General features: G+C 32.2%; 4 protein-coding genes across 4 annotated transcripts; 2 read left to right on the plus strand and 2 right to left on the minus strand.

Moving 5' to 3' along the window:
- The first annotated feature begins 2,673 nt into the window (after positions 1–2,673).
- Positions 2,674–5,733, plus strand: LOC123906022 (DNA-directed RNA polymerases II and IV subunit 5A). Its single transcript, XM_045955849.1, has 3 exons — positions 2,674–3,174; positions 3,267–3,380; positions 5,372–5,733. The coding sequence occupies exons 1-3, from the start codon at positions 2,794–2,796 to the stop codon at positions 5,495–5,497; spliced, it is 621 nt and encodes a 206-aa protein (XP_045811805.1). The 5' UTR covers positions 2,674–2,793; the 3' UTR covers positions 5,498–5,733.
- A 321-nt stretch (positions 5,734–6,054) lies between these two features.
- On the minus strand, positions 6,055–10,031 carry LOC123906021 (putative receptor-like protein kinase At4g00960). The gene is made up of 7 exons (XM_045955848.1): positions 9,075–10,031; positions 7,621–7,758; positions 7,389–7,510; positions 7,110–7,320; positions 6,782–7,019; positions 6,519–6,669; positions 6,055–6,422 (listed from the first exon to the last, which is right to left on the minus strand). The coding sequence occupies exons 1-7, from the start codon at positions 9,865–9,867 to the stop codon at positions 6,081–6,083; spliced, it is 1,995 nt and encodes a 664-aa protein (XP_045811804.1). The 5' UTR covers positions 9,868–10,031; the 3' UTR covers positions 6,055–6,080.
- A 5,652-nt stretch (positions 10,032–15,683) lies between these two features.
- On the minus strand, positions 15,684–20,077 carry LOC123906020 (cysteine-rich receptor-like protein kinase 10). The gene is made up of 7 exons (XM_045955847.1): positions 18,610–20,077; positions 17,990–18,130; positions 17,739–17,860; positions 17,406–17,616; positions 16,802–17,039; positions 16,364–16,514; positions 15,684–16,222 (listed from the first exon to the last, which is right to left on the minus strand). Exons 1-7 carry the CDS (start codon positions 19,439–19,441, stop codon positions 15,899–15,901), a joined length of 2,019 nt encoding a protein of 672 aa, XP_045811803.1. The 5' UTR covers positions 19,442–20,077; the 3' UTR covers positions 15,684–15,898.
- A 2,453-nt stretch (positions 20,078–22,530) lies between these two features.
- On the plus strand, positions 22,531–25,515 carry LOC123908836 (cysteine-rich receptor-like protein kinase 10). The gene is made up of 7 exons (XM_045959564.1): positions 22,531–23,581; positions 23,656–23,766; positions 23,848–23,963; positions 24,069–24,279; positions 24,375–24,606; positions 24,793–24,943; positions 25,027–25,515. The coding sequence occupies exons 1-7, from the start codon at positions 22,792–22,794 to the stop codon at positions 25,339–25,341; spliced, it is 1,926 nt and encodes a 641-aa protein (XP_045815520.1). The 5' UTR covers positions 22,531–22,791; the 3' UTR covers positions 25,342–25,515.
- Positions 25,516–25,835: the final 320 nt, after the last annotated feature.

Consider the following 25,835-nt stretch of genomic DNA (forward strand, 5'->3'; position numbering starts at 1 on the left):
AAACAAATAACACGTCTATATGCCGACTTAAAGAAAGAAAAAATGGTACTTAAAATTTAAATTAATTTGTTTTAATATAAATTAATATAAAACCAGGCCGAACATTGAACCGGTGTAGCAGGGGTTCAACCTGATTTATAATAAAAGTTAAAATAAGTGATAGTGATCATCATCAATTCACAACTAGAGTTGTCAAAGGGGCCGGCCCGGGAGGGTCCGGTTATATAAAGGGGTCGGCTCAGTCCAGCCCGTTAACTTCATGGTCCGGCCCGCTTAACCTGGTCCATAAGTAAAAGCCTACATGACTTGATGGACCGGCCCACTAATTTTCATAGTTTTTTTATAAAAAAAAAAAACAGATTCTACTAAATTTATGTTATATTTCTCAACTAAATCTCCAAGAAGGTAATTCGTATCCCTATATTTTCTCACATAATATCCCAAACAACAATATCTTCCTCTTTATCCTCATCAAACAAACAAACAAATCTCTAACAAATAATCTCATTCTAATCCAATAAATTTTTTTATCATATTATTATTATTACTAACGGCCAAACGGGCATGTTTCGTGTCCGTTTTTGTGATTCGCGTTTTCTATTTTGTCTTATGTTATGGTGAATTTGTTAATAAAAGATTTTTACATCGAGTTTGTTAATAAAAGATTTTTATAGCTGTCTTATATCATGGTGAGTTTGTTAATAAGATGTTGTTGCTATTATGAAAAGTCCACACCAAATTTTTTTGTATCCTCTTTATATATAGGTATAGATTTCCACCTCATATCTCAGTATTTTATATCTAATAATAAACTTAATTACTACCAAAGTTACTAATTTATGTTTAACAAGTTTAACCATATTCCAAGTTTTATACTTGGTTGGTTAAGTGGTGATTGTCTCTGAACTTGTTAGGGAGAACCACGGTTCGATCCCCGTAATTGCGATCAGGAGGAGGCTGGAACCACTTGATGCCAAAACTGACCTCCGAACCAGATCAAACTGGTGGTGAAAACCCAAAAAAAATGTACAAGTTTTATATCTTTCATTGTAATTTAAGTAAAAGATACCGTAAATAAAATGAATATAGAAAGAATATAAAATAAATACAATAAAAAGATGATATGCTTAAAATAACCATATTCCAAGTTTTATATCCTTCATTATAATTTCAAAAAAAAAAATTTAAAAAAAATATAAAAAGAATATAAGATAAATACAATAAAAAGATGATATGCTTAAAAATATGAATAAAATAGATTATAAATAGGAACAAAAAACAAATAATAACAATAAAAGGACAAAAATAATAAAAAAGATTATATATGAATTCATGCATAAAAATAAGACCAAAATATAACAATAAAAATATTATAGAATTTTTAATTTTTTTTTTTTATTCTTTAAGGGGTCGGGCCAAAAGCCCGTGGGCTGGTCCATGAAAAAGCCTGACCCGATAAGGTCCGTCCCTCTTTTTATGAAGGTCGGCCCGTGTAAAAATATAGGGCTAATGGGCCAACCCGATAGCCCGACCCTTTTTTACGGCTCTACTCACAACTATGAAGACCTGTTAGTTTTAACTAATCTAACGACTTCCGAAAAAACAAACAAAGCAGCATCTGTTGGACCTAAACATCAATAATGTTTATCAAGATTTAGAAAGTCATTCTAGAGTTTGACTAATCATATGTAACCATAAAACCTCCTAATATCTACCATAATCTTTAACATTAAATTTCTAAACCAAACTACCTATACTCTCAAAGATAAATTATTGAGTTATAGATTTTGTATTTACCTCAAAGAATCTCAATAAGCAACTTTCAAAAAATGAGCACTCTTCTCTTTCGTTAGAGCACTAACCCTAACTCAAAATTACACCCAATAACATTGTAGAAGTATGAGAAGCTTTTCTTAGAATTGCACTATTTTTCTCGGGTTCATTTTTATGGGGAAATTTGGTGATTTGAAAGAAAGAAAAAGAAAATTGAAAGTATAGTGAAGATGAGTGTGTATGCTAAGAGCAGAGAAAGTGAAAGAAGAAAATGCGAGAAAAATGATGAGTGGGGTGAGGTTTTGTGATTTCATTTTATTCTTGTATTTTCTTTTGATGACTCACGTATTTTGCATATTTTGTTATGACAATTTATTTCCTATTATGACGTTGTCTTTATGAGCATAATATGAAATTGATGACCATTCCTTTACACCTTTCCCTCTACGAGGTATCATTGTCAAACATATTTTATTTATGGAATCGAGAGACTATCCTATTAAGATAGTCTGTCGCATATTTCGTGGAAAAAAAAGTTATATTTTAAGTTAGAGTGTTGAAAAAAAAAATGTGAAATTCAATATTTCTTTTTACTAAATAGTTTAATGACTAAATTTATTCATTGGAAATCAAATAGAGAAGTAGACGAACAATCACCCTTTTATCTATTACCTTAAAAGTTCGTTTGGTTGAGTGAAAAGAAAGAGTAAGAAAAGAAAATTATGGTACCATGAATGAAGTTAGACAAACACCGCATGTTTTCTTCTAAAAATGCCACCAGATTGGTCAATCCAAACAAAGGGTAAAAACGAGATTTTGGGTGGTTTCAGCATTGGGGGCAAATGGGTAATTCTGAACTAATATCAGCGAGAATTGGGCCCAAGTAGCCCAAATTTATAGAACCCTCGTCGTGTTCAGAAAGCTAACGAAAATTTCATAATCCCTGATTCAGCTTCAATCAATCAATTAATCTCTTTTCACTTTCCTCTGATACCCCACCCACACACAAACGGTGTAACAATGGTGTTTTCAGAGGAAGAAATAACAAAGCTATATAGGATCCGTAAAACGGTGATGCAGATGCTTAAAGACAGAAATTACCTTGTCGGAGATTTTGAGCTTAACATGACCAAACACGAGTTCAAAGACAAGTACGGTGAGAACATGAAAAGAGAAGATCTTGTTATTAACAAAACCAAAAAAGACAAACCTTCCGACCAGATCTATGTCTTCTTCCCCGAGGAAGCCAAGGTCGGCGTTAAGACAATGAAAACTTATACCAATCGTATGAATTCTGAGAATGTTTTCAGAGCTATTCTCGTTTGTCAAACTAGTCTTACTCCATTTGCGCGAACCTGTGTCTCTGAAATTGCATCCAAATTTCACCTGGAAGTGTTTCAGGTAATTATTCATTCATTCAATTAATCAATAATTTTTTCAATTTTTTATGGTTGGTGATTGTTAATTGTTGTCTCTGGTGTGTGTGTGTGTAGGAGGCGGAGCTGTTGGTTAACATAAAAGAGCATGTGCTTGTGCCGGAACATCAGGTGCTCAATGATACTGAGAAGAAAACCTTACTTGAGAGATACACTGTTAAGGAAACTCAGGTCAGTGTCTTGAAATTTTGTGTTGTTTAGTATAATGGCTTTATAATATTTAAGGAAGGACAAAGTAAAAATGTGGGTGATGATGACTTTATAATATTTAAGGAAGGACTAATTGAATTGAATTGAATGAATGAATGTGGGTGATGACGGCTTTATAATATTTAAGGAAGGACAAAGTAAAAATGTTAACTTTAATGGCATGTATCCAAGAAGTATTAGTTGGTGATGTTGGATGTTATTCTTATTAGTTACTTTTTGATGATTTAGTAGTAGCTGATGATAGCATTCTGTAAAATTGTTTCTTTTCTTTCTTTTAGTGCTTTTGTTGATTTCCAAAATAGTGTGTTAATTTCAAAATTAAGCGAGGTTGAAGCATTTTTGCCCCATTTCCTTCACCGTTTATCACCTTCAGTTAACCTCGTATTCATATTAGACTCTCAAACTATTGTAAGGGGTGGGTTGATGTGGTTGTTTGTTGTACTTTATGATTGGTTGAGGTGTTTTCACCACCTTGCCTTTCTTTGTTTGATCCGACAATTCCTTATACTTCTTGTTTAGGGGATTAGTCATTAATAAAATTTAGCCGATTCAAAAAAAAAAAAAAAAAGAAAACCTCGTATTCAAATTGCATATTATGTCTTCCCATCTGTTCATCCTTTTGGAGATTTCCTTTGATCATTTTCTTAAATAGTCTCACTTGGATGAGTATTTAGAGCTTAGTGTTGCCGATTGTGGGTGGTGTACACCCTGCCATATCAAGCTACAGTGCCAATTAGCTCATGGAAGGTATTGCAAATGTTGAATTTAAATACCAAACTTCAAATTTGTCTCGGCGTCTTAAAGATTTGAGAGGAAATCAGATGATGTAGTGTGTAGATCTAGAAATTGTAGTGTTTTTGGTAGTACAAACTACAAGTCTACAAGTGTCAAGTGATCTAAAGTTGAATATATAGTTTATAATCCTTGAAAATGTAGTGATTTGTCTAGGCATTTGAAGATTTATTCTCAGGTTTGTGGATATACTCCATAACCAAACTTTATATAAATCTTTCATAAACCAAATTCTATAGTCATAATCTGCATTTTTTTGACTCATGAGTTCTATTTTTGTTTGAGCCTTGTGGTTCCTAGTCTCAAAGTATTGAACTTCAGAGTTTTGGAGAAAAGATCTAAACAAAGTCAGCGAGCAATTAGGCCAGAAAGGTGAAATAAGCATTTTAAGCCTAGCAGTTATGTTTTGGTAAATTTTCAAGAAAAAGTTCACCAAAATATGCATTGAAGGATCTTAAAGACATAAACCATGTTAAGCTTCTTGGACAGAAAGGTTCATACTTGATCCTATTAGAAATAGAACTCCAGGTTCCTTAGAACATGATATGAGCGAGTGGCATATTGATAATGCTCAGTGTCATAGCTGCTTCATTCCTAAGTTTTTTGCCCACATAGTTCAATTCAAGAAAGCAAGACATTCAACAAACCTCGGACACACACACGCCTGCACGCGCCCGTCCGCCTGCATACATGCACACTCACGTTTTGGCTTCATCTTCTTTGACCTTTGTCTTTCTTTCCTGGTTCCATGATATGATAAGAATCTAGTTTCTGATTCTGGTTTAGATTTGGACGTAATTAATCATGCAGGAAAAGTAAAATAAGTGTCCATTGTATTTATTTAGTTGCAAGTAAAAGCTTCTTGATTGTTTATTTATTTAGCGTATGTTTATCAGATTTGTCACCCTTGTCTAGAGCTTTTGAATTTATTTATATTGGCATGTTCTTCTTGTGCAGATGTATTTGTTAGTGTTTACTCTTTATTCTTTGTCTAATGAATGTATGATGTATCAGTCTTGTTTGCATGTTGTCTTGTATTTGCTTTTTTATTTTTTGATGTTGAGTCTTGTATTTGCAATTATAGCATTCTACAACAAATTTTTGCTGATACGAACATTGTTCATTATATCTGACATTTATATTTATGGGTTGCTTCTCAGTTACCTAGAATCCAGGTAACAGATCCTGTTGCAAGATATTATGGCCTGAAGCGTGGACAAGTTGTTAAGATAATCCGACCAAGTGAGACAGCAGGAAGATATGTTACATACCGATTTGTTGTATAAGGATTTCCTTGCCTACCCATATTTTTTAGAAGCATGGACAATGATTTATACAGCCTTTTTTTTTTTTTTTTTTTGTAATAGGTGACAATAACTACATTTTAGTAGCTTGTGTTTACCTATCTGTTGTAAGTCCTAAGGAAATAAGACTAAAATCATTTTCATGTGTACTAAGAGTCCGAGACTAAATTCCTTGTGGAACAATCTTGAATTTATAGTTCTATATGTTTCCCGGTCAACTTGTTGAGCTAAACCCATTATCAGTTCTCCTGAGACTAAACTTCTGCTAAAATCTTGATTCTTGAATTTGATTAGTTATATATGTTCCCTTGGCAAATTGTTAAGATGTAAAGAATCCTCTGTTTAAGAATCTTCCTCTGACAATTCCTTAGTTCAGTATTAGATTTCATATTATTAGGAAAAGGTAACCTGCAGTGCAATTATTATTGAGACTTCATATATTTTCAAGCACTGATATGAACAACATATATTTTCAAGCGAATGATTAACATGAAACTCTATCATCAAATATATAAAATCTTTCCAAAAATAAAGAATCATTTTGAGAGAAAGATCAAATCCCTATTTATCGAGGGAAAAATTGACTCTTAGTCATGTCATTGATTGAGGATGATGTAGAGTTAGAGTGACTAATAAATTGACCCGATCTAGACTCATTTGTTTTTATGTTTAACTTCATTCCTCTATCCATGGAAGATGCTGGTGGCTCTTGTGGAAGTGGCAATTCAACTAAAAGACTACTGAGATATGAAACAACTTGTGCCATTGTAGGTCTATCATCTGGATTTTCTTGAACACATAATAAACCAAGTTGAATGCACTTAATAACTTCACTATGAGTAAATGATTCTTTCAGAATGGGGTCCAACATTTCTAATGGCGTTTGATTCCTCCATTGTCTCCAAGCCTGCATAAATTTCTCAAAATTAGGGTATCAAATCATTATTTGGTTATGTACATGAGCATCAACAAAAGGAAATCATATCAAAATTTCAATACTCACAGTTCTTATGAGATCTTCAAAATCGTGTGATTCAATGGGGCGACTATTTCTCTTTCCACTAACTATCTCAAGAATTATAACTCCAAAACTAAACACATCCGATTTCTCAGAAAATTGTCCGTGCATTGCGTATTCTGGAGACATATAACCACTATAACAAAACATATTGATATTAGAACCTTGTTGAAAGTAAAGAAAGATACAAGTAAGTAGTACTACTATTTCTAAATTAAAGAATGAAATTACAAAAAATGAAAACTTACTATGTTCCCACAATTCTATTAGTCCTTCCTTGTTCTTGATCAATTGCAACTATTCTTGCCAAACCAAAATCTGATATTTTTGGATTCATATTGTTATCTAACAATACATTGCTCGGTTTGAGATCTCGATGTATGACTTTAAGTCTTGAATACTCATGTAAATAAAGAATTCCTCGTGCTATTCCTCCTATAATTTTATAACGCTCAAACCAATGTAACACTCTGTGCCTTTTGGAATCTACGAATTCATTGCAAGTCACTTGGTTAAGAAATTATGTACTTATAATGAGATTTGAGAATGGTTAAATATAAGATTTAGAATTCTTACCAAATAGAAAATAATCAAGACTCTTATTAGGAACATATTCGTATATAAGCATTTTCTCCCGTTCTTCTAAGCAGAATCCTAATAAAGTCACCAAATTCCTATGTTGTAACTTGGCTATAAGTAAAATTTCATTTTGAAATTCTATTGAACCTTGTCCTGAACCTAGTGAGAGTTTTTTCACTGCTATTTCTCGACCATCAGAAAGAACACCCTGCAACATTAATAGCTAGCTTATTGGTTAACCACAAAAAATAATGTATGTGTTTATTATTGGGTTACCTTGTAGACAACACCAAATCCTCCTTTGCCTATCTCGTTCACATGTGAAAATTTGTTTGTGGCAGCTTCAATTGTAGCAAAACTGAATTGTAATGACTCTAGTGTTTTAAGTTCATCTCCAACTGAAGTGAACCAATTAACAAATATTTAAAAATAATTAGCATGCAAAATTGTACAAAATAAAAATCAAATAAAATGCAATTGTATAATTGTTTTTATTAACTATTCATACAATTTTCCTTTAGCATTGCACGACGTCTCTGCCTTGATCTTCTCCGTTGGCAATAGCAGCCTAAAATTAAAAGTAATACTGGAAGAATGGCCAGAAAAACAATTATGAGAATTGCTTTTGTTCCAACTCCATTTTTTCCTGCGCAGTAATATTGGACCAGGGTAGGTGGTAAGTTCAGCTGATTATGTCAATTGAAACCAAAGAGAAATTAAAGTAAAACACATCAAAACCAAAATAAGACGAGTCAGGATCCGTTGACACCAACTAGTTTGACACCAAATGTTACACCTCTCAATAACGTTTTAACCGATATAAATTTTATAAAATCCACCGTTGGATTGAAAGTTTACATCATACAGATCATTTGTGTAAAATTTCAAATAAATCCAAAATCATTTGATATGTTATTGAGATACATCAAAATTAACGGTTTTTGTATTTTTTTAAATGCCGTTAATCTTTATGTGTCTCAATAGCATATCAAATGATTTTGGATTTGTCTGAAATTTTACACAAATGATCTATATGATGTAAACTTTCAATCCAACGGTGGATTTTATAAAATTTATATCGGTTAAAACGTTATTGAGAGGTGTAACATTTGGTGTCAAACTAGTTGGTGTCAACGGATCCTGACTCAAATAAGACTCATTATCCTTTAACCACCAAAAATCCAAAAAATCCGTAATCCTTTTCTTTTTTCACAATATTATTATTATTATTATTATTATTATTATTATTATTATTATTATTATTATTATTATTATTATTATTATTATTATTTTTACAAAATAAGAAAATGAAACAATATATAAGGTTTGAATAGTTTTATAATTCATAATTGGCTATTTTTTATATTTTATTTTATTTTATCGGAAATTTTTCGTCATATTTACCTTTTTTATATTTAATAAAGAGTAATGATTAGAATTTTATTTTTAGGGTCTTGCTAACGAGTGTCTTCGGGACACTCTTTAAGCATTTCATTTAAAGAAATTTTTTATTTAAAAAATTAAATTTCAATGCGTTGACTTTATACATTCTGATAAAAATTCTATAAAAAACTCACTATTTAAGACTTAAAAAGAATGTTTGGGGCACTAACATAGTGAATAAGTTTGTACATCATAACTTTAACTCTAAGTTAGTGCATCTAATGGTTTTATTTTGAAACTTTTAGTGTCCAAAGTTCATGATTTTCCACCATTCACATGTATTATATAATGCATTTAAAATCATATATAACGTGTGTAACATTCTTTAAAAGATATGCCAACCATGCTTAAAAAAATGTGCCACCAACAAATCATTGACTATGTACAGTAATCTTAACAGTTCGAATCTGTAATTTGGCTACATGGAAAAAGAAAAAAATAAATGTATTTATTATTAATGTAGTATAAAATAATTTTACTTATAGAGATAAAACTGTAAATTAGATTAAATAAAATTACCTGAAGAAGATGTGATGTAAAAAGGATAGAGTTGATATCTAACAATACATGACGCAAGCATAGCAGCTGCACCCTGTTGACTCCTACAACACTGTGGAAGAGTTCCAATCGCATTTCTCAAACATGTCTCACACTGACCACTCGTTAAATCCGTAATACACTGCCCCGACCCATAAACCCTCATACCCTTTCTCGTTATTTTCACATTTCCGGTAGCAAATTTCTTCGCCGTCGCTGAATTCGCGGCTTTAACCGCCAAATCATTCAACAAACCAATAACCGATTCATTGAACCGGTCAAAGTCAACGCCTGAAACATTTCTACCTTCTTTAGGATTCAATCTTGGTTCTATGCTGTAAAATTTAAAGTACCTATTTGTGTAACGAATCAAACACTCTTCGTACCAAATAACCGCTTCCGTTTGGTTGTTACAACGGCGTTTGATCTGTTTAGCTGCGTCAGTAACGCAGTTTTGACAAGTTGTTGTGTTGATGTCGCCACGACAGAGAAAGTTTCCGTTAACAGCGCTAGTTGTTCCGAAACCCATGATTGTCATGTAATAACCGTCTTGTTGTTGGGAAGCGTTTGTGGTAAGAGAATTGAGGAGAACATTGAGGTTTGTATTTAGTGTGCTGTTTGGTAAATATGTTGTGTTGTTGTTGCAGTAAGAACCGATGTATGTGGGAGATGATGCTTCTGTTGCTAAGGTTAGATATAGCAGCAAGACAAACAAGGTTGCAAAGATCTGTTTTGAGGTTGTAGTAATCATTATCATGGTTTTGTTTTGGATCATCAATCAATTACTTACACTACAATTTTTCTCGAGGATGGCTTATGTTATGGGGTGATCTTATTTGTTGTTAGCAGAGAATATAGAATAAATTATATTTTATAAAAATAAAATAAAAAATAGAATGGATTATAGTAACATAAATGTGTTTTTGACACTTAATTTTAATGTTTGGCCACCAATAATTAATAAATAATCTGGATTCTATTAAATTCCAACATGGGCCATAGTTCAATGTAACCGAAACTCAAAGCTTCAATGACAAGAGACAATGAGACATCTCTTAGGAAGGTTAATGATATTAAACCTAGTTGGTCCTATAATAATTGACATTAAACTTGGTAAGAATGATCACGGTTTGATTCCTCGCAATTACGATCGGGAGAGGACTGAAATCATTTGATGTCAAAACTGATCCGAATCAGATTAGGCGATCCATCAATGTCCTTTAATACTGTTAGAATTTTTGATAATTTTTAAATAGAAAAACCATCATATTGGTCCTTTAAAGTGCAATTTGCTATTATATTAGTTTTTGACCGTATCGAAATTGTAAATATATCTCGTGTATTCTATTTGATAGTCATTTGATGGACTAAATTGATCAACAAATAACACATTCAATTCATAGACTAAATTGACGACAATAGTTAATATGCATAAGCCTTTTCTTATGTATGGTGCATAAGTCATTCACAGCCATCTGATGATTTTACACGTGTAATAATCATAACGGAAGAACTTTCTATTTTTGCTTGCTCAATTTCGGCCACATTTTATATACGATTCGATCACCGATTTCGAAAACTAATACCGGAAACATTCATAAAATCGAACGACGATCAAAACCGTATAAAGAATGTCGAGTTTCGTTGATTGTTGAGGGAGAACGAATCGGGTCGACGAACCGGGTCGTCGCGACCCGTTTCTGCAGAAAATGGGTGAGGAAGATGATGAATAGTGACGCGCCTCCACGCCCACTCTCACTGGCGGCGCGTGCGGTGGCAATGAGACTCCAAATTTTTTTATTGTTTTTACAGAAAAATAATAAATAATTTTCTGGGAATTTTGAGATCAGTTAGGTATTTTTCTGAGACCTGGAACTATTTTTAGTTAATTAAATGAGGTAAATATGCTTTTATAAATATCAGGTATTAATAAAATGTTCCCAAAATTTTATTTAGGGTATTTTGAATTATTTGGAACGGTTGGGGATACCTCACTCTCTCTGGTTTTATATCGTCTTAAAAATTTAAATTTATTTCACAATTAATTAAGTTGATTTAAAATACGTACTTTCGTCGATAAATTAAAATCAAGTTAATTGGGTTGGGGTACTGATAAGAGGAGTAGTAGGCTTTTGTTTTGAGAGAGTGAATGACTAATTGAGTGTTGGAGTACATCTAAAACTATTAAGTACATCGAATGATTTTGGAGAACAACTCTTTGAAACCATTCCACAGCAAAAATGGTTTCATACTGTTATACACTGAAACCATTAGTCTAGTTTGATATGGGTTTTTGTGTTTTTGTATTGCGGAATTTGGTGGATATGTTTATGTGGAGAAGACTCTCATGAAATATAGAGTTATATGAAGAATACTAAAGTTCTTGTTTTATTCATCATGCTTATGGCTCTATATATAGAGCTACATAAAAACAAATCATATATTTTAAAAAAAAGAAACTAATCCTATAATAAATTCTAAACAAATCTTAGATATTCTAACAGAAATATAAATCATAAACCCTAATATTATTTTATTTCAAATATAAATCTAAACTATATTTAAATATAAAATCTTCCAAAAAAGATATTTAGGCATTATTCCCAACATAGTTAAATGGTTTCATGGCGTTATACACCGAAACCATTATTATAGTTAAATGGTTTTATATGAGCATTAGTGCCAATATGTTATACACTGAAACCATTAGTCTTGTTAATTGGTTTCAAGATGTTATACACTGAAACCATTTGTCTAGTTAAATGGTTTCATACTGTTATACACTGAAACCATTAGTCTAGTTAAAAAGGTTTATAGCGTTATACACTGAAACCATTATTCTAGTTAAATGGTTTCATAGCGTTATACACTGAAACGATTAGTCTTGTTATTTGGTTTCAAGATGTTATACACCGAAACCATTAGTCTAGTTAAATGGTTTCATAGCGTTATACACTGAAACCATTATTTTAGTTAAATGGTTTCATATGGGCATTAGTGCCAAGATGTTATACACTGAAATCATTGTTACTAAGTAAAACATCACATAATCATTTTACAAAACCATGCTACATAAAGCAAAAAATCATATAAAGCAATTAGGGTTAGTTTAGTTGAAAAAAATTTGGATAGTATGCATGAGATATTGGATTTGATTATTTTTTTTATTGTAAAGAAAAATCGATATATATATATATATATATATATATATATATATATATATATATATATATATATATATGTAATTAATGTATGAGATTTTATTTATATTGTGATTATGATTGATAAAATTTAAAATTAAATTGTATGTTTGACAAGTATGCTTTATATATACATGAACCATTCGTTATTATGTTGGGTTTCGAGGGGGTGTATGACGAAAATTAATTAAAAATGGATTTTTATAATATATACTTCAAAGAAATAAAAGTTATTATTTAATTGGAAACGGGGGGCGCGCTAGAAATTTGGGGGGGGGGTGCGCTAGAAGTTTGGAGGAAGGAAAAAAATTGGGGGCGCGCTAGAAATCTAGGGGAGGAAAAATTTTTTGGGGGACTCACAAGAAATCTAGGGAGAAAAAGGAAAAATAACTGGGGGGTGCGCTAAGCAAATGAGGGCGCGCAAGTAATGAGATAGTATATGGGGGGCGCGCGAGTAATGGATTGCCTAATTTTGGGCTTGGGCTGACTTTTGGTGTAGGAAGCAAATATGGTAGGTGTAGGAAGCAAGTTTATGCATGATGCATAAGTTTGAGCTTATGCACCATAACCACACCCAAATTGAAATATTAAAAGTATAAAAAAATCACGGGATCGGAAGAGAAAACATCAACATTCAAGAATTAACATAACAACAAATTACACATTTGAAGATTGATTTGTCCTTTTTAAATACCAATCTATACCTAGATCAATTACCAAAGTGGTCCAAATTAGCCACTAACTATTTTCACTATTCCTAGTCTTTGTAGTTGAAATGTTGAATCACGGCAACAACTAATTCTACCCACTTATTGAAGGAATCGTCAATAAAGGTGCTTCTAGGAGCAACAAGTAGTAAAATAGGAGGGCACTACCTTAGTTTCTTTTAATTTTTGAGTTATTATATATGGGGTCCGTATAAAATGGACCAGTAAAAAGATTGGTCCATCATGGACCAATTTTTTGAAACTATTTTTGTCATCCTACTGATTACTCGCACGCTCTATTTTTACACATCCGTTACTTAATAACGGATGTGTAAAAAAAAAAAAATTGGAAAAAAAGCCATCCTTAGATTAGATTACCTACCATGATAATATGCACCAATTCTTATTATTTTTTAATGGTACGGTCAAAAATTATTTTTTAATGGTGCATATTTTATTTCTTTAGAAATTTTCTGTTTTATTATATATGTTGATTTTTATTTTTTTTTTGACAGGAAAGACAATTGCATTAAAACAAAACAGGATTACACTGGTAAAAGGCATCATAACAGTCTGGGACAAACAGGATTATATTTGTTGATTTTACTCTTAAGAACTATGGTAACAAACAATCTCTTAAACTAAAACAGTTATATAAGGTAGCTTCTCGGAATATCATTTTTGATAGATGATTTTTTTTTTGACAAAGATAGATGATTGTTTTAAAAAGGTCATTTTCAGTATATAATAATTAATAACCAAATGTAAGTTGTTTCTATTTTTTTTTTCTTCTTTTCATATAAGAAAATTTTCTAAATGATTGAATTCTAGTAACAAATAGGCAGGCACTAATTGGTCCAGAGAATCGATTTTGATTGCTTAAAAGTGTTAACGTCACTATAGAAGAGCTGTACTGTTACCTAATCAACAAGCAAAAAGATGTGGATTTCCTTCTCCTCTTGAAAAGGTCTTCATCAGCTTATGACCATATCTTAGTATAAGTTTGTTTTTCTAGATTGAGGAACAGAAGATATCAGTACAGTAGGGTCACACACAACTCATAACTGCTCAGCAGAAATCATACAATATATATACTGTAATTAAGTTGACTGACTTGGTCATACCTTTGAAAAATCTTCAAAATAAAATAGCAAACCAACATAAGTTTGTTTTTCTAGATTGAGGAACAGAAGATATCAGTACAGTAGGGTCACACACAACTCATAACTGCTCAGCAGAAATCATACAATATATATACTGTTGAAATTTGGAGAATTTAGGTGAAAGAATAGGAGAAAATAATAAGGAACAATAAAATATTATTGATGATGATGGCAATAACCCTAATTACAATATTTACATTACTATTTACATTCTCAAATAGTATGATACTACCTTGGTATTTATAACCAAGTGAATAAATTTAAATCTAAACTAAATCCCTTTATTATAGGGCTAAGAATAAACAAATCAAATCGAGATATTTTCTCAACAAATAATATTATTATATTTTCTATTCTAACACTCCCCCTCAAGCTAAAGCTTACTAAGCTTTAAGCTTGTTACAAAATTAACCCTGAAAATAAATTAAATCCATTGATAGCAAGCCAACGAAGAGCAGCAACCAAAGAAGCAGTAGAGGAGCGGCTGAAGAGATGAATCCATATAAAATTAAGTAAAAATACCCGCGGATTGAAGTATCACAAACGGGGGCCCGCGGATTAAAGAATCACAAACGGGTAACTGTGGTTAAAGGTAAGGGGACCCGCGGATTAAAGAATCACAAACGGGTAACAGGAGATTAAAGGTAACGGGGACCCGCGGATTAAAGAATCACAAACAGGTAACAAGATTAAAGGTAACAGGACCCGCGGATTAAAGAATCACAAACAGGTAACGGGATTAAAGGTAACGGGGACCCGCGGATTAAAGAATCACAAACGGGTAACAAAATAAAAAGAAATTTCAATGACGGCTAGGGTTTATATGAAAAAAAGGTTAAGTAAAGCATATATGAACAAAAAGGTAAGTAAAATGAAGAATAATCGAGAGTTAAATCTCGAGAAAAATTGCAGCGGAATTATGTTTCAAGGTGGATACCATGGCTCTGATACCATGTTGAAATTTGGGGAATTTAGGTAAAAGAATAGGAGAAAATAATAAGGAATAATAAAATATTATTGATGATGATGGCAATAACCCTAATTACAATATTTACATTACTATTTACATTCTCAAATAGTATGATACTACCTTGGTATTTATAACCAAGTGAATAAATTTAAATCTAAACTAAATCCCTTTATTATAGGGCTAAGAATAAACAAACCAAATCAAGATATTTTCTCAACAAATAATATTATTATATTTTCTATTCTAACATATTCTGTAATTAAGTTGACTGACTTGGTCATACCTTTGAAAAATCTTCAAAATAAAATAGCAAACCAACAGGTCTAAATCTATCATGATCCAACTTCAACATTTTATTGTACACAAAAAGTACTTATACGTCTTAATGTATGTTTGGTATCACGGTGGGAATACCAGAATCATGATGATTCATCGTGATTTTGTAGAAGCTACAAAGTGATTCTTACATATCTACTGTGATACCAAACATAAACTTACGGTATAGAATTCAATTCCTACTTATAAAGTATATCAATGGATTTTAAACAAACTTACCAAAGATAATTTTTATTTATTTAAAAAGGGCACACACCCTCATATATTATTTTGCATCGAAAAATAAGCAACTTAAATACAAACATACATTTCTACAATTCAGAAAACAGTCACATATATGAAATGAAACTAGATATATATGACTTATTACTATATACACATAGATATGCTTATTTATCTAATAAAATCTGCAATGTCTAAGCAAGCAAGCTTATCGCGGATCCATTTCACTAATTGACATCTCATTCACAGAAGTTGTTATTGACTTTGTTGTAGAAGAATCAAATCGAAGCTCCTTCGGCCTGTTTGGATCACTGTTGAGGAAAAATGCAGGCTGCTTTGGAGTTGGAAGAGTAACTGTGTTACTGTCAAGCATAAGAACTATTGATGTCATTGTTGGTCTGTCACTTGGATCTTCTTGAACACAAAGCAAACCAATATGGATGCTTCTGATAACTTCATTTGGAGTAATTTTTTCTCTTAATATAGGGTCCACTAGTTCTAATGGTGCTCCTTCTTTCCAAACTTTCCACGTCTACATCAAGATTTCATAAGTTTTAGTTAGGAAAAGTTATGATGTGAGGACTGCTACATATTTTCCTTATTCATTAGAAGTATAGATACAATTTTGGATGAATTAAAACAAGGAAGCTGATTCAAAATTTTCTCTACTCACATAGCTCACTAGATCATCAGCACCATCAGTGTCATAGAAAGAGCTATTTTTCTTGCCACTTATAATCTCCATAATGAGAACTCCAAAACTGTATACATCAGACTTTACTGAAAATTCTCCATGCATTGCATACTCTGGAGCCATGTAACCACTATAACATAGATTGAGCCATCAAGAATATTAATATCCTATTGTTATGATATAATAATAATAATAATAATAATAATAATAATAATAATAATAATAATTGAATATTAAGAAAATATAATTGTACTGTTATAAGTTTTTTTTTAGTATAAAATTACTTCATTTGTGCATAAATACAGTCCAAATATTGTATGATTGAAAACTACGGAGATATTTGAAATGATTCTGCTTGTTAAAATCAGAAACCAGTGATATCATAAACATAGACCAAGATGTGAAAACTGCACTTACTAAGTTCCTACAATTCTGCTAGTGTTTCCTTGGGTTTGATCAACTCCAACTATTCTTGCCATGCCAAAATCTGAGATTTTTGGATTCATATCTCCATCCAACAATATGTTGCTAGCTTTAAGATCACGGTGTATAATTCTAAGCCTAGAATCTTCATGAAGATATTGCATGCCACGAGCGATCCCTACAATAATCTTGTACCGCTTTGCCCAATCTAGTTTCCCTTGCTTTTCAGGATCTACACATTAAACAAACATGTCAACACGTCGAAGTTATGATTTTATATTGGGCTATTTTGAGGCTAATGGTAACTCAACTCAGTTGTTTGTTTTAATAAGAATTTTACACTACATATGTAACTTCCTTTAGTTTCACTTAACGGCGCTAAAACAATTAAGTGATTAATGAGCTTCAGTTAATGACAAATTGTTGGGCTCAAATCCTAACTAGAACAATCATTGGCCAAACTTCGAATTATCAAGGCCCCTTCCATTATAAGCCAAAGGGTTAAAACTTAAAACAAAATCAATAAAGAACAAGACAAAAACTGAAAAATAGAACATACAAACTGTACACTGAACAAATTGAGATAAGATGATCTTACCAAAAAGAGTATAGTCCAAACTTTTGTTGGCTACATATTCATAAACAAGTATTTTTTCCTCTCCTTGCAAGCAAAATCCAAGAAGCCTAGCCAAATTTCTGTGTTGAAGCTTGGCAACTACGACAACTTCATTCTTAAATTCTGCTCCACCTTGTCCCGAACTTTTGGAGAGTCTCTTGACAGCTATTTCTTGTCCATTTGGAAGAGTTCCCTGAATTTTCCACATAACATAAATGACATATACAATAAAATGTACTAGGTTGATCTTATTCTTTAATTAATTGCCCTTTACTGAGAAACAAAAGCTAGCACAACAAAGTAGTACCTAATTACCTTAAAAACTTCACCAAATCCACCTTCACCCAACTTGTTATCTGCAGAGAATTTGTTGGTGGCTGCTTCAATGGTGCTGAAATCAAATTGCAAGGACTCCATAGTGGTGATATCATTTGCAGCTAAGAAACCAAATCAAATGTGTAAGACAAAGTTAAAATCACGAGAAAAGAGTGGTAAGCTACTAAATAATTAAGTAATACTACTAATTAAGAACAGCATAGTAAATATGTTTTGGATCCATTACTTACTGTTTCCATCTTGTAGAGAATCACGCTTCTTCCTTGCCCTTTTACTCAAGAAACAAATGGCCACTATAAACAGAAGCACAACAACTATGATTGGAATTACAATTGCAACAATTGTCCCGCCTGATATCCCACTGCTGCCTCCTACATTCCCAAATCATCTATCAAATAATTTATGACCAATTTACTTTCCATATTTTCATTTTTTACTTTAACTATTTTTTTTGAAAACCGATCTAGTTTTCCGAAACTTCAAAAATGTCAAAATATTGTTTTCATCGTTTGTTAAAATACATTTGTACTGGTTTATCTTTTATTACTAGTCCTGATAGAATTCGTCGAAATAAATAAAACAGAGAAAAATAAAATGAAAATTATATGGACAGTGATATAAGTGAATTATATTATAATACTCAACAAGACTTATATAGTCATTCAGAAGAAAAACTAACTAGTATATGTTAATTGTTATGTTAGTTTTTTCCTCAAGAACATAAACGCTGAACCTCCAACTCCAGCTTCAACCAAGTGTAACTAACTTATTAACTAACTAACCAATATAACTAACTTTTATAAAGTTTCGTCTTGTCACTGTAACAATTCTTCAGTATATGTATACATACCTCGGGAATTAGCCGGATTAGTAGTTGGAGGAGGAAGAATTGACGATGAAGGAGATGGCGACGAAGCATTGTCTACTCGAAAAAAAGGGTACAATTCATACCTAACATTACAGCTAGGATATAAAACTCTTCCACCTTGTTTTCCCGTACAACACCAAGGAAGGTCCCCAATGACACCATTAAGACACTTTCTACAATCTTGAGGTGACAAATCAGGCGTACACTGAGCCAAACAATACAAATTCTGAAAACCAGATATAGTAGCTTGATTTGTAGCATATTTCTTAGAACCAATTGGATGATTAGAAGCATCATCAGCAGTTTTATTCATAGTTCGAAACAATAAACGCATGAAGCTTTGTTGATTGGTTATGTTAGCTGAGTTGAGTAGACCAACACGAGGTCTAGTATCAAAGGTGGAGAAAAAGGAACGGTTTGAGTAGCGTACGGTACACTCGTCGTACCATATCACTGCCTGTTTGGAAAGGGAACATTCTGAGAGGAGTGTCTGTGTTGCGTTTAGAACGCACTGTCGGCAGAGAGGGAGTGCCACGTCACCTCTGCACATGAAGAGACCGTAGACAGTGTTGGAGGAGGGATTTCCTGTGACGGTGGTGTTGTGGAATTCGGTGGGGTTGGATGAGAGGGAAGTGAGGAGAGTGTTTAGATTGAGTTGAAAGGGGCTGTTGGCGGTGGTTGTACTACTGTTGGTTGAACAGTTTTTCCAGAGATAGACAGGAGTGTCCTCTGCTTTAGTGTTACCAAAGTTTGTGAAACTCATAATAATAATAATGGAAATAAAAAGAAATACTAGTGGTTTAGGCCAAGCCATATATGGGTATAGCTTAGCTTAGCTTAGCTTAGGAAATTGCAGTGTTTATATGGTTTGTTTGTGTAGTCTTAGCTGGTTTTAATGGTGAGCGTTGTGCCTGTGTATGATAGTTTGGTGATGTAAGATTGGAGTCACCGCGCATTTATAAGTAGCTAGAAGAAGAATCTAAAATTACAATAGACACCAACCAAAAAATATGTGGGATTTCGTTTTTGCTTTGAAAAAGTCTTCTTCACATTATCATGTAAATTATGTATTTTCTAAATGAAAAAAAATAAATTAAAATAAGTTCATAAACTTAACAAAAAGAAATTGCAAACTATTCTTGTTAGAAATAAAATTAACAAACTAGAAGAAAAAAAATACAAAATAAATAAGTTCATAAAAACAAAACAAAACAAAACAAAACAAAAAGAAATTGCATTAGTATGAAAATTTAGCTATAATTATGGACCCATTCACTATGATAGTTGGCTGCATAAAGTTAGGCCCAACGCTTCACTATGAAAAAGTAACCTTAATTTATGAGATTGTCATCATTTTCTCTTCCTTTTTTCTTGTAGCAACTTCTTCTTCCTTTTTTCTAGCCATCATTTCCTCTTCATTTTTTACAAGTTGGCTAGTGCTGCACACTTCAACTCATAAGAAGGGATTGTCACTCCACAACTAATAAGGTCCGATTCTCGGTCGAACCGGTTAAACCAACCGGTCAGTTTTCAAAATATTGATTTAACATTTTTATGTCGCAAAAGTGTACAACTAGGTATAATAGTTTTTCTTACTTTGGAGAGAAGATTCTCTTCAAAGTAAATTTTCTCCAGTTGCGTCTCACCTATTCATTTTATTTTTGAAGTATAGGCTTTGTCTACATTAAAAAAGGTAGATGGTGTTGATCTAAATTGTCTACATGGAAAATTTTACCGCACATGATCTGATCTGTTAGAATAGAAAATATTATAATATTATTTGTTGAGAAAATATCTAATTTTGGTTTATTTATTCTTAGCCCTATGATAAAGGGACTTAGTTTAGATTTAAGTTTATTCACTTGGTTATAAATATCAAGGTAGTCATACTATGTTATTATGTAAATTATGCAAATAATGTAATTAGGTCTTTGACATCAGTATCAATAATATTTTATTGTTCTTTTTATTTTCTCCTATTATTTCTCCTAAATACCTAAAATTTAACATGGTATCAGAGCGCCACACAATTCCGCTGCAACTTCTCCGAAAAAAATTAACTCTCAATTATTCTTTGTTTTACCTTTGTTTTCATATAAACCCTTTTTCATATAAACCATAGCCGTGGTTAAGATTTCTTTTTATTTTGTTCCACATTTGTGGTTCTTGTTTACTTATTTTTTATTCTAACCTTATTCATATGTTACCCTAACACATGCAGCCACACGCCACTTTCCATGAATCCTTTACCTTTAACCACCGTTTTTTTCTTTCAAGATTGATCGTCAGTCTCTATTGGTCTTGTTTTGGTGGTCTAATTTCCCGTTTGCGATCCCTTAATCCGCGGGCATACCCGTTTGTGATACCTTAATCCGTGGGCAGTCCCGTTTGTGATACTGTAATCCGCGGGAATACCCGTTTGTGATACTTTAATCCGCGGGCATACACATTTGTGATACTTTAATCCGCGGGCAGTCTACTTTAATCGGCGGATATTTTTACTTAATTTGATTTGATATGGATTCATCTTATTGGCCGCTGCTCTACTATTTCTTTGGTTGCTGTTTTTCATTGGCTTGCTATCAATGAATTTAATTTATTTTCAGGGTTAATTTTGTAACAAGCTTAATTTTGTAGTAAGCTTTAGCTTGAGGGGAAGTGTTAGAATAGAAAATATTATAATATTATTTGTTGAGAAAATATCTCGACTTGGTTTGTTTATTCTTAGCCATATAATAAAGGAACTTAATTTAGATTTAAGTTTATTCACTTGGTTATAAATACCAAGGTAATCATACCATTTTATTAATGTAAATATTGTAATTAGGGTTATTGACATCATCATCAATAATATTTTATGTTCCTTATTATTTTCTCCTATTCTTTCACCTAAATTACCTCAATTTCAACTTGATCCTTTCTCCTTACTCTCGGATTGATTTGACTGGAATAAGGATACACTTATCTAAAGTTAAGTGAGCATTCACTTTATACTAGTGAGTATTTTTGACCTTTAATTAATAAATCAAAAACAAATATTATTGATACATTATAACAAATTATGAGGATATGTTATGATCATAATTTAAATTTCTCAATTTACACTTTACTCAGTTTAAAAGATTCAAATTCGTGAAGTGAAATAAAATTTTGGTGTCGTTGACACCGCCATCACGCTTAAAATTAAACTAGCATGACCTGAATTCAATTCAAATTCTATTGGCCAACAACGAATATCCTGAATTCTAACTCATTAGTATGTAGTAATAATAATATCAAGAACTCATGTGATAAGGATGAACTAAAAGTCTCATCTCTTGGTGTGGTTTAATATAAAACATGTTGACTGAGACCCATGTTATACTATATACTGTATACAAGTTCCACTTTAAGCTTGTGTTTTACGTTTCTTTTATTGTATTGTATCTTTGGAATGGAATAACTGTTGATGTTGGAACTTAAGAAAGAAAGAAAGAAAAAAAGTTACATAAATAGTAAAAATCATATAAAAATGAGCTATTGATGTCATATTATGTCTGTAGGAAACATTTCTCTTTTATGAATATATGTGAAAATGACAAAATATTATTCTAGAGTAATAAAAGACAGATAATCCTATCTAAAAATTCTAATTCAACCGTCAGAAATACTGAAATTGCTAGGTCAGACGCCATAACCGGAGTTCGAACCCAGTCCTTCCACTTTGTGTGTTTGAGTTTTCAATAGTTTGTCATTTCATTTATGTATCCAAAAAAAGATAGATAATCCTTATGCTATTTTCTTAATAGTCTCTATATAGTACGTAGTAATCCAACACACTGATTGGAGCTTATAGTCCAAGTCAACAAAACAAATATTTTCTTGCTTAAGAAAAAACAAATATTTTCTTTCATTTTTCAACTCTCACAATTTGGATATAGTTTAATCAACATTTCAAAATCCTTTAGCTAATTAATTTCTTATTCTAGCTTAGCACAATGTTCAAAGTAAGTACAATTAACTGGACATTAATTATAGCCACATGCTTGAATCAATGACCAGCTTAGCAGCTTCTTAGTAATTAAACATGTTTCAAGTCAATGATCAGCTGAGGGAAGATAAAAGAAAAATAATTGAAATAGAACTTCCAACTTTTTTGAGTATCAGAAAACAGAAAAAGAAAATATGATTCATCATTTTACAGTTTTCAAATCCATTAAATTCTTCTTTCTTTTTTGTACTCTTGCATTCCTTTCACATGTTACCTTTGCAGATCCTCCATATGAAGTTTGTTCCACAAGAAAGGTTTATGCAAATCAAAGTTCCTTTGAGAACAATCTAAGTAACCTCCTTCTCTCTTTACCCTCTAATGTTTCAACTTCAATCTCCAAATTTGGTAATACTTCTTCAGGAATTGGCTTAGATAGAGCTTATGGACTCTACATGTGCCTCGACTTTGTTTCCAACGAAACATGCCATAAATGTGTAACAAACGCAATATCAGACGTTGTAAAACTATGTCCTCAATCAGAAGAAGCGGTCGTATATGAAGAGTTCTGTCAATTACGTTATTCCAATAAAAATTTCGTAGGCTCTTTAGATGTCACAGACAATATCGGTAAAGATAATGTTCAAAATATTTCAGAACCGGAGAAGTATGAATCTGTGGTGAATAAGATATTGAATAATCTTACTAAGATAGCGTCTTTTAATGTTTCTTCGAATATGTATGCTACTGGTGAAGTAAACTTTGAAGATAAAACAATATACGCGTTAGTGCAGTGTACTAGAGATTTATCAGACACTAATTGCAGTAGGTGTTTGCTAAGTGCTATAGGAGATATACCAGGTTGTTGCTATGCCTCCATTGGCGCAAGAGTTTGGAGTCGTAGTTGTTATTTAAGATATGAATTTTATCCTTTTTATCTTGGGGAAACAGATCAAACAAGTTCTTCAGCCAAACAAGGAAGGAAAAGTAAGAACCTCTCATGTTTCAATACTATTCTTAAACATTCTGTCAAAGCTGGTTTTGATTGATCGTTTATGCAGATAATTCAAGCAAAATATGGATGATTACATCCATTGCAGTTGGAGTAGGCTTGGTGATAATAATTTTCATTTGCTACTTGTGCTTTGTCAGGAACAAAAGGATTTGGCAAAGTAAGTTTTTCGAAGACAGTATATTTATCAGTGTTTATACTTTATTTTTAATGTCCTAATTCATTTGGTTCTTGTCTTTAGGTAATAAAATATCTAAGGATTTCCCTTTTTTTGATCTTGGATCTCTTTGTGTGGCTACCGGAAATTTCTCCGATTCAAATATGCTCGGGCAAGGTGGATTTGGGCCTGTTTATAAGGTAAATAAATAGAGTTCATGTTTCATGTTTATTCACAATTTTTTTAATGAATGATTATATCATCATCGAGAAGTAGTTTAGATAAAGTTTTCTTTGTATTTGTAGGGTATACTTAGTGATGGCATGGAAGTGGCAATCAAGAGGCTCTCAACTTGTTCCGAGCAGGGCTCAGAGGAGTTCATTAATGAGGTTATGTTGATATTGAAACTTCAACACAAAAATCTTGTGAAGCTTTTAGGATTTTGTGTTGATGGAGAAGAGAAACTTCTTGTATATGAATATTTGCCTAATGGTAGCCTTGATGTCGTCCTTTTCGGTTAGTATATTCCAAATTTTGATTGTAACACATTCTTTCATTTTACAAGTTTTCTGTCATTTCATTTCACATTTACATTTTTATTGATCGATCAGAGCAAGGTGCACAGCTCGATTGGACAAAACGAGTTGATATAATAAATGGAATAGCAAGGGGAATTCTTTATCTTCATGAAGATTCTCGACTTCAAATAATACATAGAGATCTAAAAGCAAGCAACGTGTTGTTGGACTATGACATGAATCCAAAGATTTCAGACTTTGGAATGGCAAGAATATTTGCAGGAAGTGAAGGTGAAGCTAACACTGCTACAATAGTCGGCACATAGTAAGCACCTTAGTTCATTCCATGAATATTTTCCTTTTGCATATGTTGAGAAATTATTATTTTATAACTATCCTCTGAGGAGATTTGATTTAAACTTTGTTTCCCGAGGGTACAAAGTTAAATTCTTACCACCGAGCTGACACTTCTTGAACATGTTTACATGCTTAACGATACCATTTTTTGCAGTGGATATATGGCTCCAGAGTATGCAATGGAGGGTATATATTCCATAAAATCTGATGTTTTTGGTTTTGGAGTACTATTGCTCGAGATCATTACAGGGAAACGTAACACAGGTTTCTATTACTCCAAAAGCACTCCTAGCCTTCTAGCATATGTAAGTGTCCAAAATCTGAATATACTACATTAGTGAGTGATCATCGATTACTTAACATCATTGATTCATTAATCACTCTGCAGGCATGGCATCTATGGAATGAGGGAAACGGATTGGAGTTAAGGGATCCGTTGTTATTATGCCCGGAAGACCAGTTTCTGAGATACATGAATATCGGACTACTTTGTGTTCAAGCAGATGCATTTGATAGGCCAACCATGTCTTCTGCTGTTTTGATGTTGATGAATGAATCTGTAACGCTTGGTCCGCCAGAAAAGCCTCCTTTCTCTGTAGGAAGACTGAATGTTAATGATCCAAATGTGCTAGATTCGGAAGATTGCTCAGTCGATTATAATTTCTTAACTGTTTCTGATATCTTGCCCCTGCAATGTCCATGAAATGAAAACCCTCCCTCTAATCTGTGTAATGTTCAGTACTTTTAGGCCTTTTGTTTTAGTAACAATGACAATGTAAAAATATATTTAACCGGTTGACCAACTTATGCATAACAGATAAGACTTGTATTTCATGCTTATCACATGAGTTCTAATTTATTACATATTTTTTAATCATATTATAGGTGTAAAGTATCTATCAGTATTTTTTATTACTAATCTTGGGGAACTTGGTTGAGGAAATATAGTAGGGCCTCAGTCTCACCATATTCTTTATTCATTAACAAAACTCTAATCCAAAATATTGTTTAAAGAATCTGAGTTCATTTCTACTCGAATCAACTTATTGTTAGTATAATTATTACATTAATATTAAATTAATGAGAAGAAGACATGCTGTCATTTACAAAAATTGCAAACTGAAAGGATATAGATGGAAAAAATGAGAGCTAAGCCTAAAGTTTTTCAATGCTCTTAAAATTCAGAATAAGAACTTT

Source organism: Trifolium pratense, linkage group LG2 (genome assembly GCF_020283565.1).
Source record: "Trifolium pratense cultivar HEN17-A07 linkage group LG2, ARS_RC_1.1, whole genome shotgun sequence".
In the NCBI taxonomy this organism is placed as follows: domain Eukaryota; kingdom Viridiplantae; phylum Streptophyta; class Magnoliopsida; order Fabales; family Fabaceae; genus Trifolium; species Trifolium pratense.